This window comes from Sceloporus occidentalis, unplaced genomic scaffold (assembly GCF_023333645.1).
Source record: "Sceloporus occidentalis isolate IW3139 unplaced genomic scaffold, rSceOcc1.0.p SCAF_128, whole genome shotgun sequence".
NCBI classification, from domain to species: Eukaryota; Metazoa; Chordata; class Lepidosauria; order Squamata; family Phrynosomatidae; genus Sceloporus; species Sceloporus occidentalis.
The window spans coordinates 2,267,807-2,282,712 of record NW_028317108.1 but is presented as its reverse complement, the minus strand read 5'-3'; the positions used below and the strand labels follow the sequence as shown (position 1 = coordinate 2,282,712).

Genomic DNA, 14,906 nt, shown 5'->3' with positions numbered 1-14,906 from the left:
TTATTCCTGGGGTTAGGTTTCCTCCCCATTTGGAGGCTTTACATCACAAAGAACAAAAGGAGATTGGCCACTGACTGTTCCCCCCAGTCATTTGATAGCAGTGGCTCCATTGAGCCATGCACTACCCACAGAGTTGGTGCAAAAAATCCCTGGCCTAGGTTGGTTGACTGGGAGTCCAGGCATGTTTCCCATGATAGTCCTCAAGAGACATTGGAAAAAGAAGCCAAAAGTAAATGATGGGTGCTGGCTAATAATGCTTAAGTTAATAACTTCCTCAGATTACCATTTAGTTAACCCCTGGTCAAGGAGAACGACTTAGTGCTAAGGTCTCATGTAGGTATACCAAACATGGAGGCATTTTGTAGTCCTGAAATAGATGGTGCTCTTTTCTGCAATTCATCTGTAGCCTCAGATGTTTTTCACCACTGTCTCCACAATGTTCAATACAAAGTAGCAAACTCTGTGGGCCCCTTAGCCTTTATGTTAGATACGGCTGAGAGACAAGGCAATCAGATTGATTGCTCACTTAGAATAGTCTTTGACAGCATCTAAATTAGTCTTAACTAGAGCCATAAGTAGAGTGACCCTTTTATTAGGGCAGACCTTCTACTACAGTATGTGTCCATTCTAACAAGGTCACAAGGTTTGTAGGATCGTCTAAAACGTGAACTGAGGGCAATATGACGGGGGTTCCAGTGACATCCTCTACCCCAATTGGAGTATTGGGAGAGGATGTCACTGCAAGCACCCTCATATTGCCCTGAGTTTGCGTTTTCAGTGACATCATCTTCTCCAACTGGAGGATCAGGGTAGGATGTCGCAGCAAGCACTGCCATTTTGGGGAAATTCCCACAAGGTTATGTCCTAAGAAATGCGTATGAAAAAAGAAGATAGCAGATTGAAGATAGAATAGAAGAGAGAAGGTGAAGAAGATGCGGAAGAAGATACGGAAGCTGAAGTGGCCGGCAGAAGTGAAAGTGGTCCCCAGAAAAGATAGGGAAACATTTAGAGAATGTGAGAGAGTGAACAAGAATGCAAGTGTGAGAGAGTGTGAGTAAATGTGGACCCACAAATTTCAGACAAGATTTTTTGCTTCATTTTCGTCCAATTTGTGGAGGATCTGGCCTTGTTTTCAGGGCTTCATACGAAGTGCAGAATTGACCAAAATTTCGTAAATTTGCAACTCATACAAATCCAAATGCACAAGTCTACTCTTTGCTGTGCTGTTTGATGGATGTGGCTTTGTATTTACCCTGATACCACAAACTAATTGAAAATTGCAGAAGATATTGTGTGACTGCCACATGGGAATTTCTTTATTATGTGTCAAACAATCATGTAACAGTTTTCTGCCTGGGTAGAAAGGGTCTTTTTATGCTGTTGTTGGAAGGAATTATAATAATAATATAAACAACCTGCATTATAACCTAACTTCCTAACATCTGTCTCTCTTAGCAGGGTGTATTAACGTTCATTGAGACTTTGCGAATCCTGTTCAATTGGCACCATTTCCACCTCCTCCCCTACATTCTCTCTACCTATTCTCTACCTACCCATCTCCAACTCTCTCATCCACTGTGGTTTATCATGTTGTAAGGTGTTTAAGCAGTATGGTTTTGTGTGTTCTTTTATCTAAAACCTTAATAGAGGGTTCTTATGTATAATAGAACTTTTTCTCTGTCTCATTCTTCATAAGACAGTGAAACAGTCCATTCTGTCAGTAGGAAAGGTTTTATTTTCTTTCTCCATAAATGTAATGCTGGTTAAAGCTAGGAGAACTGTGAAATCTAAGAGCCTCCTAAGCTATTTGTGGGTCCCTTTAGGGGCCTTCTGCTCACCCAGAATGAACTGAGGTGAACTAATGTTTATATCTGTATTCACAGCTGCACTTGATGCACATGTCACTACCTGTCAGACCAATATGTCTTGCACTCCTCAAAATTACATCATTTCTACAGAGCAGTCAGTACAGTCAAGTCATGGAAGTATGTAAAGGACATAGTATGATCAGTTTAGGGATACTTGGGGTATCCGTTTTCCAGGCACTAATACCCCCATATGGAGTGAACGGTTTATGGTCTACAGTAATTGGTGTAGAGTAGGGAAGTCGTAATCTTTGTGTGTGTAGCCAGGTTAAAAAATTGATCAATTTTGTCTCCTCTTAAGTAATGTCTAATTAAGGTAAGAATGGTCTTAGGATACATTTTTGCTTAGCGGTAGATCCAAACATGGCCACTCGGGAGCTGGTTGTTGGTTTGAAGTATAAGAAAAGGGATCACTGTACAGAGTGAGCTCAATGTCTTTGCCTTCCCATAGGGAAAATCTGAGGTCTGCTTCTCCATGTTGAAAATCTGTATTGTTAGTAAACGGAAGAAACAATGACCTATGTTTATCTATTTCCCTGCATTGTTGCATGATTTGCCAGGCCCTAACAGGGTTAATCAGTAATGGATTCGAAGCACAGTGTTCTGGGATGTGTGACCTTTTGGCCTGTGGTAGGTCATTTAGAATAATGTACCGAATTAAAATCTGTTCTCTGACCTAGTCTGTATAGTCTTTTTATTCAATCGCCTGCAATACGCAATTAACTAGCTATGTTATACCATTTCAGGCTAGGTAGCTTAAAGCTCCTGTTTGTTTTTGGTTGCATTCATTTTCTTTTTCTTTCATACTGTTGAATTATTCTTTTTTTAGAATATGTAAGGGTAGCATTTAAATGTTTTGTAGCAACTGGGGAAAATATATATTTTTTATCAAATTGATTCTACCAATAATAGATAAGGGTGAATGTGCCCAGGTTTCAAAGCTGTTTTGTATTTTTTGAAATACAATTGTAAAGGTAAAATCATCTAATTTAGCTGTTTTGGTATCATAATACCAAGGTACATAAGCGATAACCCAGACAATTTAAAAATGCTTGGGAGTCTGCGTTTATAATGTTCTATCGCGTTCAACAATAGGGCGTCTGATTTTAAGAGATTTATTTTAAGATATTTCCAGATATTCTGGAATTGAGTGGTATGGTTCAATTCGTTGAGTACAATCATCAAATGCTCAGGGTCTGTCATAAATCATCTGAAAAAGCCACACTTCTAATCTCAACACCATGGATTTTTATTCCTTTAAAAGGCTAAGATAAAAAGGTGACAAAGGGCCAACCCTACCTGGTTGCCTGGTACCTTTTTGAAGTTGGAACAATGGGGAGTTAAAATTTTTCGCTGATATGAAAGACATTTCCTCACTTGAATTTTTGGAATGTCTTTAAAAGAAAAGCCCACGCTACTTGGTCAAACGTTTTATTAGCATCTTTGGAGAGGATAATTATTCTAGCAAGTGTAAAATCTGGAGGTAGGTCTTGACCTGGAAACAAGGTGTTACTTCGCTTTGTTAATGGTAATATTATTTGGTCTCTCTGGATTTTGTAAAACTCAGAAGGGATTTATTAGCTGTAATGGTTAAAAATACAGACCATGTTCTTATAACAAGCAATACTAGCTTCTAAGTATTGGAATTCTCTGATCTAAACTAAGCTAAGATTTAAGGTCTGAGCTAAACGATCAAAAAGTATCTAGACGCAGTAATAAATCGTGAGGCACCTAAATGAACTATATCATGGCGAAGCCCTCAAAATTTAAAGGGCTATTAGCCACATCTTTTGATTACACTAATTGGGTAAGTTTCCTTAGCCACAACACCTTTTTTTCATGGATTGATGTTTTTCAAGATGTTTAACCCCTTCGTGACAAAGGCTGATTTTACTTTTTGTACCCTTAGTGACAATGGCCGTTTTAACATTTCTGCGCTGCTCGTGTTTAGCTGTAATTTTCTTCTTTCCCGTTTACTGAACCCACACACATTAGATATTGTTTTTTTCAGGACAAAAAGGGCTTTCTTTAGATGACATTGTTTTGATTGTATCATATTATTTACTATTAAAAAAAGTATAAAATATGGTGAAAAATTTAGAAAAATCTTTTACTCATCTATAAAAGGTAATAAAAAAAACCTGCTAAATAGATTCTACTATTTGTCCTGAGTTTAGAAATACCCAATGTTTTTATGTTTTTTTGCTTTTTTCTGCACGTTATGGAGCAATAAGTACAGGTAGCGTTTTGCTATTTCAAAGCCATTTTTTCCAAATCTGGTAATTCTTCCCCCCATGTGCCATTTCGGGTATCTTTGAAGCCGGCCAATGCAATTTACCCCATCAAATCATATATTTTTGAAAACTAGACAGCCCAGGGTATTCCAAATGCTGGTATTTTAACCCTTTCCAAGCACTTATTCTACCATCAGCCTTTGTCAAACTTTATGGTAGTAATTTTTTTTGCATTTGTTTTTTCACACACAGTTTACTTTAGGTATAAATAAACAGGTTCTGGTATATGTCACTATCAAAAAACACCCCAATATGTGTTTAGCAACATCTCCTGAGTACAGCGATACCTCACATGAATGATTTTGCCTGGCTGTTTGGGGGCAAAAGGGCCACATTTGGGGCATGCACATTTTTCAATGTTGAACTTTGGCATTTGGGGATCCACTGCCCATGCCCTATTTGGTACATCTTTGAGCCGGGCCATTTCAGTGTGCCCAATAAAGCTATATATTTTTGAAAACTAGACACCCCAGGGTATTTTAAATGCTGGTATTTTAACTCTTTGCATGCACACATTTTACCACCAGCATTTTTTCAAAGTTTGCAGTAGTATTTTTGTGTGTGTATTTTTCCCACGCACACCTACTTTATGTATGAATTTACAGCTCCTGGTATATGCCGCTGTCACACGACACCCCAATATGTGTTCAGCAACATCTCCTGAGTACAGTGATACCCCACATGCATGGGTTTGTCATTTTTGGGGGGAACTAAAAGGCCACATTTGGTACGTGTGCATTTTTCTAATTGGAAATCCTTCCCCCCGTGTTAATTGGGACCTTGTTGAACCCGGCCAATTCAATTTACCCCATCAAATCATACATTTTTTTAAAGTAGACACCCCATGGGCATTTAATATGCCAGTATTTTAACTCTTTCCATGCGAGAATTGTTTTAAGCTAATATGCTAATTTTAGGACTTGCTCACAAAAATATATTTTTTATATATATATATATTTTTTTTTTTTTGCCTTTTTTTATTTTTTTTACATATTTTTTCAACTTGAAGGTTCCCCTGATAGTGACATCAGTGGTAAATTATTTTTACATTTTACTGTTTTTTTACTATTTTTTTTCTAATTATTATTAATTTTATTTTATTTTTAATTTATTTTTTCTAATCACACTGTGATTAGAAAGCTGAGCTCCATTGACTTGCATGGTTGAATGCAGTACCTATGTTCAACCTGCAAGTGGAGCCAAAGTTCTCTAGAGGGTCTGGAGACCGTCTAGCGAACTTTTTAGACTTTATTGTTTTTCTTTATTGAATTTTTCCGGACCGCCGCCATCTTGCAGATGGCGAAGATCACCGGCAGCTGCGGCTGTGACCGCTCTCCGGAGCGGTCACAGTCCATCCCCAGGTAAGTGTTTGGTGTCGCTGGATGCCTCCTGATTGTGAGTGCATAATATGGCTATATAGTGCGGATTTTTTGTGCATAATACTACACAATCATTGTTTTTTCTTTTTCTTTTATTTTTTATTATTCAACCGGTATATACAAGCGCCCCCTAGTGATCTTTGTTCTAATTTTTAAAACACCTGGAGAGTGTTTGTACGGGTTGCAGCTGGATATCCGGAAACATAAAGGGAAGTATTTTGAACATTATCTCTCTTTTATATATACCCTATTCACACTGGTTTTCTTCACTTTCTTTTACACGTGAAATGAAAATAATCAAGGTGCTGCAATGCCCTGGTCAAAGTCCAGACCTCAACCTGATTGAAATACTGTGACCTTAAAAGAGCTGTGCATAAACAAATGCCTGCAAACCTCAATGAACTGAAGAGTAGACCATAATTCCTCCACAACTATGTGAGAGACTGATAAAGTCATACAGAAAACTATTACATAGTTATATAGGCTGAAAAAAGACATGCGTCCATCAAGTTCAGCCTTTCCTATATCTGTTAATTTGTTGCTGTTGATGCAAAAGAAGGCAAAAAAAACCCCGGTTTCGCTCTTTCCAATTTTGCACTAACCAGGGAAAAAATTCCTTCTTGACCCCAAAATGGCAGTGTCAGGATCCATTCTCTGCTCCCTGAACCATGGCTGAATCATACATCAAGCTAACACATCTGCTACCACTAGTGGCCACCCTCCTCCCTCTGGAGTGAGCTGAACCTGATTATCAGGTACAGCTGTGCCTCATGAACTGAGTGAAGCCTGCCTTTATAAGACCTGCCCTGCCCATGAGTCAGGGCCTTGGCATTGAAGTTGTAGGACTGCCTTTGCTCTGAGCCGCTACCCGTGCCTGAGCCCGAGCCCGAACCCGTGCCTGAGCCTGTTCCTGTACCCGTGCCTGAGCCGGTACTCGTGCACGATCCAGTACCCGAGCGTAAGTCCGTACCCGTGCATGAACCTGTACAAGTGCCTGGCCCGGTAGTACTCCGTTCCCGTCCGCCCTGCCAGTGGGCCTCCGTTCCCGTCCGCCCTGCCAGTGGGCCTCCGTTCCCGTCCGCCCTGCCAGTGGGCCCGCACCCGAGCCTGTACCTGTGCCTGTGGGCTTACCTGCGCGTGGGCCCGCACACGAGCCTGTACCTGTGCCTGAACCTGCCTGTGGGCTTACCTGCCAGTGGGCCCACACCCGAGCCTGTACCTGTACCTGCACCCGAGCATTATGTGTGTGTAATTTGGGTGCTGGTCAGGTTCTATGTGGGCAATGTGGACGCTGGTTTTTTTGGAGGGTTATTAAAGAAAGCACTATTATATGTTCAGTAAATGTTATTTAAACGTATTTATTTTACTTATAAGTTATTAATTTATTTGTAGATGTCTTTACATTTTGGGGGGGGGGGGTGCCACTTACAGGATCCGCCCCGGGTGCCAAATACTCTAGGTACGCCCCTGAGTCTAAATCTCCTTTCTTCCAGTCTGAACGCATGACCACGTGTCCTATGCATAGTCCTGTTTATGAACAGATTTCCACGCAATGGTTTGTATTGGCCCCGAATATATTTATATAATGTTATCATATCACCTCCGAGGCGACGTTTTTCTAAACTAAACAGATTTAAATTAGTTAACCTTTCTTCATAACTATAGTGCTCCATTCCTTTTATTAATTTTGTAGCCCGCCTCTGCACCCTTTCTAGTGCTATGATATCCTTCTTTAGAATAGGTGCCCAAAATTGCACAGCATATTCAAGGTGCGGCCTTACCATTGATTTATACAGAGGCAACATTATATCTTTATCCCGCGATTTGATGCCCCTTTTTATACATGACACCACTTACCACTTTTGACCAGCTTGAAAATTTACCATTTATAACAACTCTCTGTTCTCTATCTCTAAGCCAATGTTCTACCCAAGAACAAGAATTTGCACCTAGACCAATTTCCTTCAGTTTGAATACTAACCTATTGTGTGGAACCGTGTCAAATGCCTTGGCAAAATCCAAGTAGATTACATCCACTGCAACCCCGTGATCGACACTTCTACTTACTTCATAGAATGCAATTAAATTAGTTTGACAGGACCTATGTTTCATAAAACCATGCTGATTTTTGCTAATAATACTGTTCTTCCCAAGGAATTCTTGAATATTATCCCTAAACAGTCCTTCAAATACTTTCCCAGCCACGGAAGTTAAGCTCACAGGTCTATGATTTCCGGGCACAGAGTTTGAACCCTTTTTGAAAATAGGAACCACATCTGCCTTCCTCCAATCCTCTGGTACAATTCCTGAAAGAAAAGAATCCCAAAAGATTAGAAACAGAGGTTCACTTATTTCCTGACTCAGCTCCTTAAGTACTCGTGGGTGAATACCGTCAGGCCCCGGAGCTTTGTTAACATTAATTTTCTTTAGTTGTTGCAGCACCTTGTCCTGAGCCATCCACTCACAGTTTGACTGGTGTCTGTAGATGAGTGTTTAATAATGCTTCTACATACCCCTAAATTTTAGTGGAAGGGTTTTCCATCACCTTTACCCAAAATATCTTATGTAATGGTATTTCTTGGTTACCCCAAGCCTCAAGTATTAAGACAGTATCACAACCTCATGCCGACGAGTCCCATTAAGGATGAAACAGCTGTCCATGAGTGGTGATCTGGCTATTGCACCCCGTGGATGCAATCTGGGCAAATCCAAGGAAAGGAAAAATGTATATAGGGGATATTGCAAGAGAACCACAAAGGATGGCAAGCCAGCAAGAGGTGGGAACTAGACTAGCGCATTCCTATTCGTACAAATCCGTTTTCGGGACAAATTTTACCATTTTGGCTATTTGTCGGAGAAACGAACTAATGCAACATTGGACAAAAGAAACAAAAAACAAATGTGTGCTATACGAAAATCTTAATTAGTTCATCACCATTTTAATTCAACTTCTTCTATGTGTTTATTTCTTTTTCTCCATGACAACCGGATAGACAAATGAGATTTCTGAAAACGTTGGACAAATAATGTCCGAACAGAAGGAGACGAATTTTGTAGAATACAAAGAAAGAAAAATCCACCCCCACCCACGAAAATTACCTTTCCGCTGGCGCCCATGTCTAGTGGAAACAAAGCTTGTTTTGACTCATGGAAATGGCATAAGATTAAGGCCAAGTCCCAGCTGGCAGAATTCCCTGGAACTCTTTCCAGCACAACTGAACATTATACAAAAAAAGGGAGGCACACACAAGACTATAAATACAATGTCCAACATAAATATATAACACAACAAGTAATCAGCATACACAAGTGCTATTTAAAAGTGGAAAGTGAAGGCAATAACTCTCTGTCAGGAGAGGTTGCACCTCAGCCAGTGGTGTAACTACAGGGGTTGCCAATCTCTCTAGGGGGCCTGGGCAACCACTTGTTCCTGTCTCCTCGTGCCGCTTCAAAATGCCGACCTTGACTGTGCTGGTCCGGATTGGAAGGGTCCTTTCAAAACAATTTTTAACTGGCATGGAGAGACAGGAACCAAGTGTTACATCACGTGACCCCACGGTAAAACCAAGGCTGCTTGCAGGAAAGGTAAGGAGGTTGCGGGAGTATATATGTTCTTATGTATGAGAGCATGGATGGTGCGGGAGTATATATGTTCTTACGTATGACAGCATGGACCAGGCACGTCACGCAAAAATGGTCACTTAAGACCAATGAGTTGTCTGGCACATCATGGCATTAAACAAGCTTAGAAATTGATGTAAGATCACATTCTTAGCTTAAACGGTGTTGCTGTAATGCCTCGATGTCAAGAGATCTGCCACACACTATATGGTGGCGGACGCCCATTTTAAAAGAGTTTAGGAGACGATCGCCTCCTAAACTTCAACGGTGAAGCTAAAATGCCTCGATAACGAGGCATTCAGAAACACCGAAGACCCACCCCAGGACACACTGTAACTGCTCCATACATGTACTGCATTCAACCATGCAAGTCAATAGAGATTATTATGGAGTTCATTATTATGAGCAATATGGAGACAGTAGGACCAGATGTCAAAGTTCCAAGGTAAAAATGCGAACTTCCCAATAGCGTTGTGCTATTTCAAAACCAATTTTGTTTTGGTCACTCTGCCCATGTGCTCTTTCGGGTATCTTTGAAGGTAAAAATGCGAACTTCCCAATAGCGTTGTGCTATTTCAAAACCAATTTTGTTTTGGCCACTCTGCCCATGTGCTCTTTCGGGTATCTTTGAAGATGACCAATGCAATTAAACGCATCAAACCATATAGTTTTGAAAATTAGACACCTCAAGGTATTCCAGATGCTGGTATTTTAACCCATTCCATGCACTAATTCTACTACCACCCATTTGTAGTATTTTATTTTATTTATAGTAATTTATTTTGTGTTTTTTTTTATCACTAAAATTGTGCTTCAGGTATGGATTTACACCTCCTATTATGTCTCTTTCAAACAAGACCCCAATATGTGTTCAGCAATATCTCCCGAGTACAGTGATACCCCCATGTATGGGTTTGTCGGGTTGTTTGGGAGGTAAAATGCCACATTGAGGAAGCATTTTTTAACTTGGAACTTTTACATCTGGTCCTACTGACCCATGTCCTAATAGGGCCATCTTTGAAGCCGGCTAATTCAATTTACCCCATCAAACCATATATTCTTGAAAACTAGACACCCCAAGGTATTTCAAAGGCTAGTATTTTAACCTTTTCCATGCATAAGATTCTACCACCAGCCTTTGCCAAAGTTTGTGGTAGTAATTTTTGTGTATTTTTTTCACACAAATTATACTTCAGGTATAAATCTATAGCTCCAGGTATACGTTAATATCAAACAACATCAAATGTTCAGCATCATCTCCCGAGTACAGTGTTTTTGGGTTAAAAGGCCACATTTGGGAAGTGCGCTTCCCCCTTCCCATTTTGGTCGGTCTGTGCCTATCCCCTATCTTTGAGCCCGGCCACTTCAATTTACCTCATCAAACCATTCATTTTTTTTTTAATTAGACACCCCTTCAGTATTTGAAATGGTTTTACTTGAACTCTTTCCATGTCAAGATTGTTGGGAAGATACAGTGCTAATTTGCTAAACTTGCTCATAATAATAATGGGGTGAGTGTTCGGTGTCGCTGATTGCTTTGCAATCGAGGCATTTCAGCGACACCATTGAAGTTTAGGAGGCGATCACTGATCCCCTCCTAAACTCTTTTAAAATAGGCGTCGGCTCCCATTCAGTGTATGGCGGATGTTGACACCCTGGGGAGGTGCCACACATGGCCCCTGATGCCGATCTCGGTGCTGCTGAATGCCTCAACATTGAGGCATTACAGCAACACTGTTTACGTGAAGACAGTGATCCTAGATCAATTTCTAAGCTTGTTTAATGAAATGACGTGTCAGGCACGTCATAGGTCGTCACCTGAGCAGCATCTGAAATACCTTGGGGTGTCTAGTTTTCAAAAATATATGGTTTGATGGGGTAAACTGCATTGGTGGCTTTAAGTTATTTTATTAGCTTTTTTGAATGAGTAAAATATTTTTCAAATAAAAGCAAAAAAAGGGTTTTATTTTCAATTTATCATTATTATTATTTATTGTTTTATAGGAAATCAAATGATGAAAGCCCTTCTTGTCCTGAAAAAAACAATATATAACTTGCGTGGATATACTAAATAGGTGAGGAGAAAATTACAGCTAACCATGCACACGGCAAAAGTGTTAAAACAGCCTTGGTCACAAACGGTACAAAAAATTGAAATAAACAGCCTAGTCCTTAAGGGGTTAATCGCGTGTGATCAGTATGTGTAAATAGTCTTGAGCGTGTGTGAGAGTGAATATGTGTGCCAGAGTGTATGTTGGAGGGGGTGGGACAATGATGGCAGAGACAGGCTGTTTGGGGAATTGACAAGCTGGCTGAAAGATGGTACATGCAGGCTGTTTGAGGGCAATAGAGGTACTCGCAAGTTGTTTGGGGGCAAAAGAGGCACAATTTGCTTGGTGAAGTTGGGGGCTCTGTGGTAATTTTCCGCACAGGAGCCTTGTGGTTTTTAGTTATGCCCTTGAACTCAGCCCACTGAAGCCAGACACAGGCCTGCCTAGTCTTAACCCATCCACACTGACATAAATCACTTCCATTATAATATTCTAGCAAATAACTAGAAATACAAGGGCTGCGTAAAAACATAACACATCCTAAAACTGTCCCTACCTACCTTAAATGTAAAGGGTTATATGTCAGCATAACTAATGATACATACACAGACTCGTGGCCTCGTTGACTGAGACAACTATTTAGCTACCAAATTAAACGCATTAAATTGGGGCTTGGGGTTTTAGTCCAGCTCAGTTCTATCTCAGCAGCGATCTATAGACATTCCAATGACTTGCATAAGGCCTTAGCCCCGTCTTTATTTCAGTTAGCATTCGCACTGCGCAATGAAATCCCAATTCCGGGAGACAGTACTTTGTAATAATAGTGTATTAACTAGCGAGAGCTCTCGCTCTCTATCTGTGCCCCTCAACAAATACTATACTATTTGGATGACAGCGTAAGGTTAACCACGCATTCTTAGTTCACAACCTCCCCGCTCCTTCTGGCGCCATCGCTAACCGCTTTGGACACACCCACAGCTTCCTTAGTAACGGAACACTGATTGGATGTGCATCAGGAAGCTACGTCTGTTTGACGTAAGCCCTGCTGTTTTGCATATGGTGTATTCGTTAGCGCGGGAAGTTCTAGTCGCACGGAACCGGACTCATGTTGTCACCATATAACATGATATATTAGCGCAGTTTCATAGATACCGCTTTTGGCTAGATCTGTGAATTAGTTTCGGGATCTTACTGGTCTTTGGAAGGGCTGCCGTCACCTCCTCTTCGTTTCGGTTCTGTTCTATGCTTTGGAAGCGGAAATCATCTGAATCGGTCAGTGTGAATTAATTAGGTGTTTATACCAAGTTTTATATATATATATATATATATATATATATATTCTCTGATTTAGTCTTCAGCTCTCTGTCGGGTACTGACTTACAATTAACACCTTATAGTGTGGTTTTTTGTTTCTAAATAGATTTTGTTGGGACAATCGTGGTGTTACAATGCCTGTATCATTAAAGAGCATTGAAGAAGAGCTGAAAGTCTTTGATGTCCAGTTTGAGGATGATGACGTCCCTGAGAAATGTAAGGAAGGGGTGTAACTTAATAAAATGTTTCTGTTGAGTGTAGTCGATAAATGGAACTGTCTCCCAACATTAATAGAGACTGGGGCATTAAGGGAATCAAAACACACATAAGATATGCATAAATATAGGGCTGCAACTAACGATTATTTTCATAATTGATTAGTTGACCAATTTTTTTTTTCTATTAATCGGATACCAAAATAAATGTACACTTTTCGTTTACTTAAAATAATTTAATGAACAAACTGGGTGTTAAAAACAAACGGCAGAATTAAAAAAACTTTGATAAAAATGCATTTCTTGTTTTTATTTCCCAAACTGCCCGCCCAGATATGCACATTTGAACCCAGGTTTGCCACACTGCCTCCCAGATATGCCATAATGCCCTCTTATATGCCACCCCCTGATATGCCCTATTACACCTCAGACATGTGTAACATCAGCACATTGCAGCTTTTGGGATAAAATCAAGTGAGTATCTGTGAGAGAGGGAAAACTTGGTCCTCAACCGTATAAAAACAATTGAGGTGCCTGGCACGTCATGGGTTTAAATTAGCTTTGAAAGTGATGAACAATCGGTGCATGTTGGGTTTTTTCTAATTCAGGACAATTACATTAATATATTGTGTGGTATTTGGTCATAGTAAAATATTAGGGATTTTTTAGAATGTATAATTCGTACTAAATATTGGACTATACATCTAAAAATTTTATTTAAAAAAAAAAAAAAAAAGCTCCACCGAAATATATTTGTTGTGTGGGTGCAAAAAATATTATTAAAAAGGAGAGAGTCGTGGTTAAGGAAACATCATAAAATGCTAAAGTCTCAGGTGTTTGGGCACAATGACATTTTGACTAAAGTCTTTGTAGGAAGGCACTCTGTAAGAGAAATATCCTTATTGCTTGTTATAGCTCCGTGACACTTACTCATGTCCAGTATTTTAGCTGAAACCCTTTGGCAATCCTAGCAGTTTACTAAGGCGGGTCAAAAGGTTGCGTTTTGTTTTTTCTTATAGAAACTCATGGTGAGGACTTTTACTTTACAGTGGTGGAACTCTGCTCAGTTCACCGTCTGAGTGAAGAAAACATGGTCAACGAATGGATGGCTTTCAGCACTACCCGTAGTTTACGGCTCACAGTTGGCAACCTCAGCCTTCTGGAACATGAGGTAAACATTGCAATTGGAAAAATAGGTAACTCTGTAAGAGGAACTGTTTGGATCCTTGAGATAAAGTTATTATGATGGAGCGCATATACATGTGGGAAGGAAAAAACAAATCCAATGGTGTAATATTGTTAATAAAAAATAATATTAATAGTGTATAAGTTACACTCACAAAGGGACTGGATAAAGCAGGCTCATCGGAATGTCAGACTTCCAGAAATTGAATGTAGTATTCTATAAAAACAAACATAAACCAGGATGGTGCAGTATCTTCAATCAGCTGATCTTAAAAGATCAAAATGCACTTACAATTAAGATGTAGCACAACTCAGCGAGTATTGTGCAAAAGCAAGTAGAAATCAAACATCCGGTCTAAGGTAAAAGTATTTCCAATTTATTCCCTCTACGCGTTTCGCCGATGGGTCGTCGGCTTCATCAGGAGAAAAATAAATAAGTAAAAGTGCAGTCAAAAATCAGACAGCAGCATAAACCAAATAATTGTCTCTAATTTATTATTTGGTTTATGCTGCTGTCTGATTTTTGACTGCACTTTTACTTATTTATTTTTCTCCTGATGAAGCCGACGACCCATCGGCGAAACGCGTAGAGGGAATAAATTGGAAATACTTTTACCTTAGACCGGATGTTTGATTTGGTTTATGTTTGTTTTTATAGAATACTACATTCAATTTCTGGAAGTCTGACATTCCGATGAGCCTGCTTTATCCAGTCCCTTTGTGAGTGTAACTTATACACTATTAATATTTTTTATTAACAATATTACACCATTGGATTTGTTTTTTCCTTCCCACATGTATATGCGCTCCATCATTTCTGGTTTGCTGTTGTACACGCTTTGAGGAAGAGTGTTTGTTGGTAGCTGCTCTCATTGTGGGAAGTATTTATATTTATATTTTTGTGATTCACTTTTACACGTGGTATTTTGGTTTTTGTTATTATAGATAAAGTTATTATGTCAGAAATTTAGGGGCCTCATTG

The 14,906-nt window shown here is 39.7% G+C and overlaps 1 protein-coding gene across 1 annotated transcript in view; it reads left to right on the top strand.

Annotated features, from left to right (window-relative positions):
• Positions 1-12,658: 12,658 nt before the first annotated feature.
• The window catches only part of LOC149281743 (DNA polymerase alpha subunit B-like), a 65,659-nt gene continuing 63,411 nt past the window's right edge, over positions 12,659-14,906 (top strand). Inside the window, exons 1-2 of the mRNA XM_089499061.1 lie at positions 12,659-12,740; positions 13,789-13,910. Of these exons, the coding sequence (XP_089355187.1) occupies positions 12,659-12,740; positions 13,789-13,910 (204 nt within the window). The remainder of the gene's footprint in view (positions 12,741-13,788; positions 13,911-14,906) is intronic.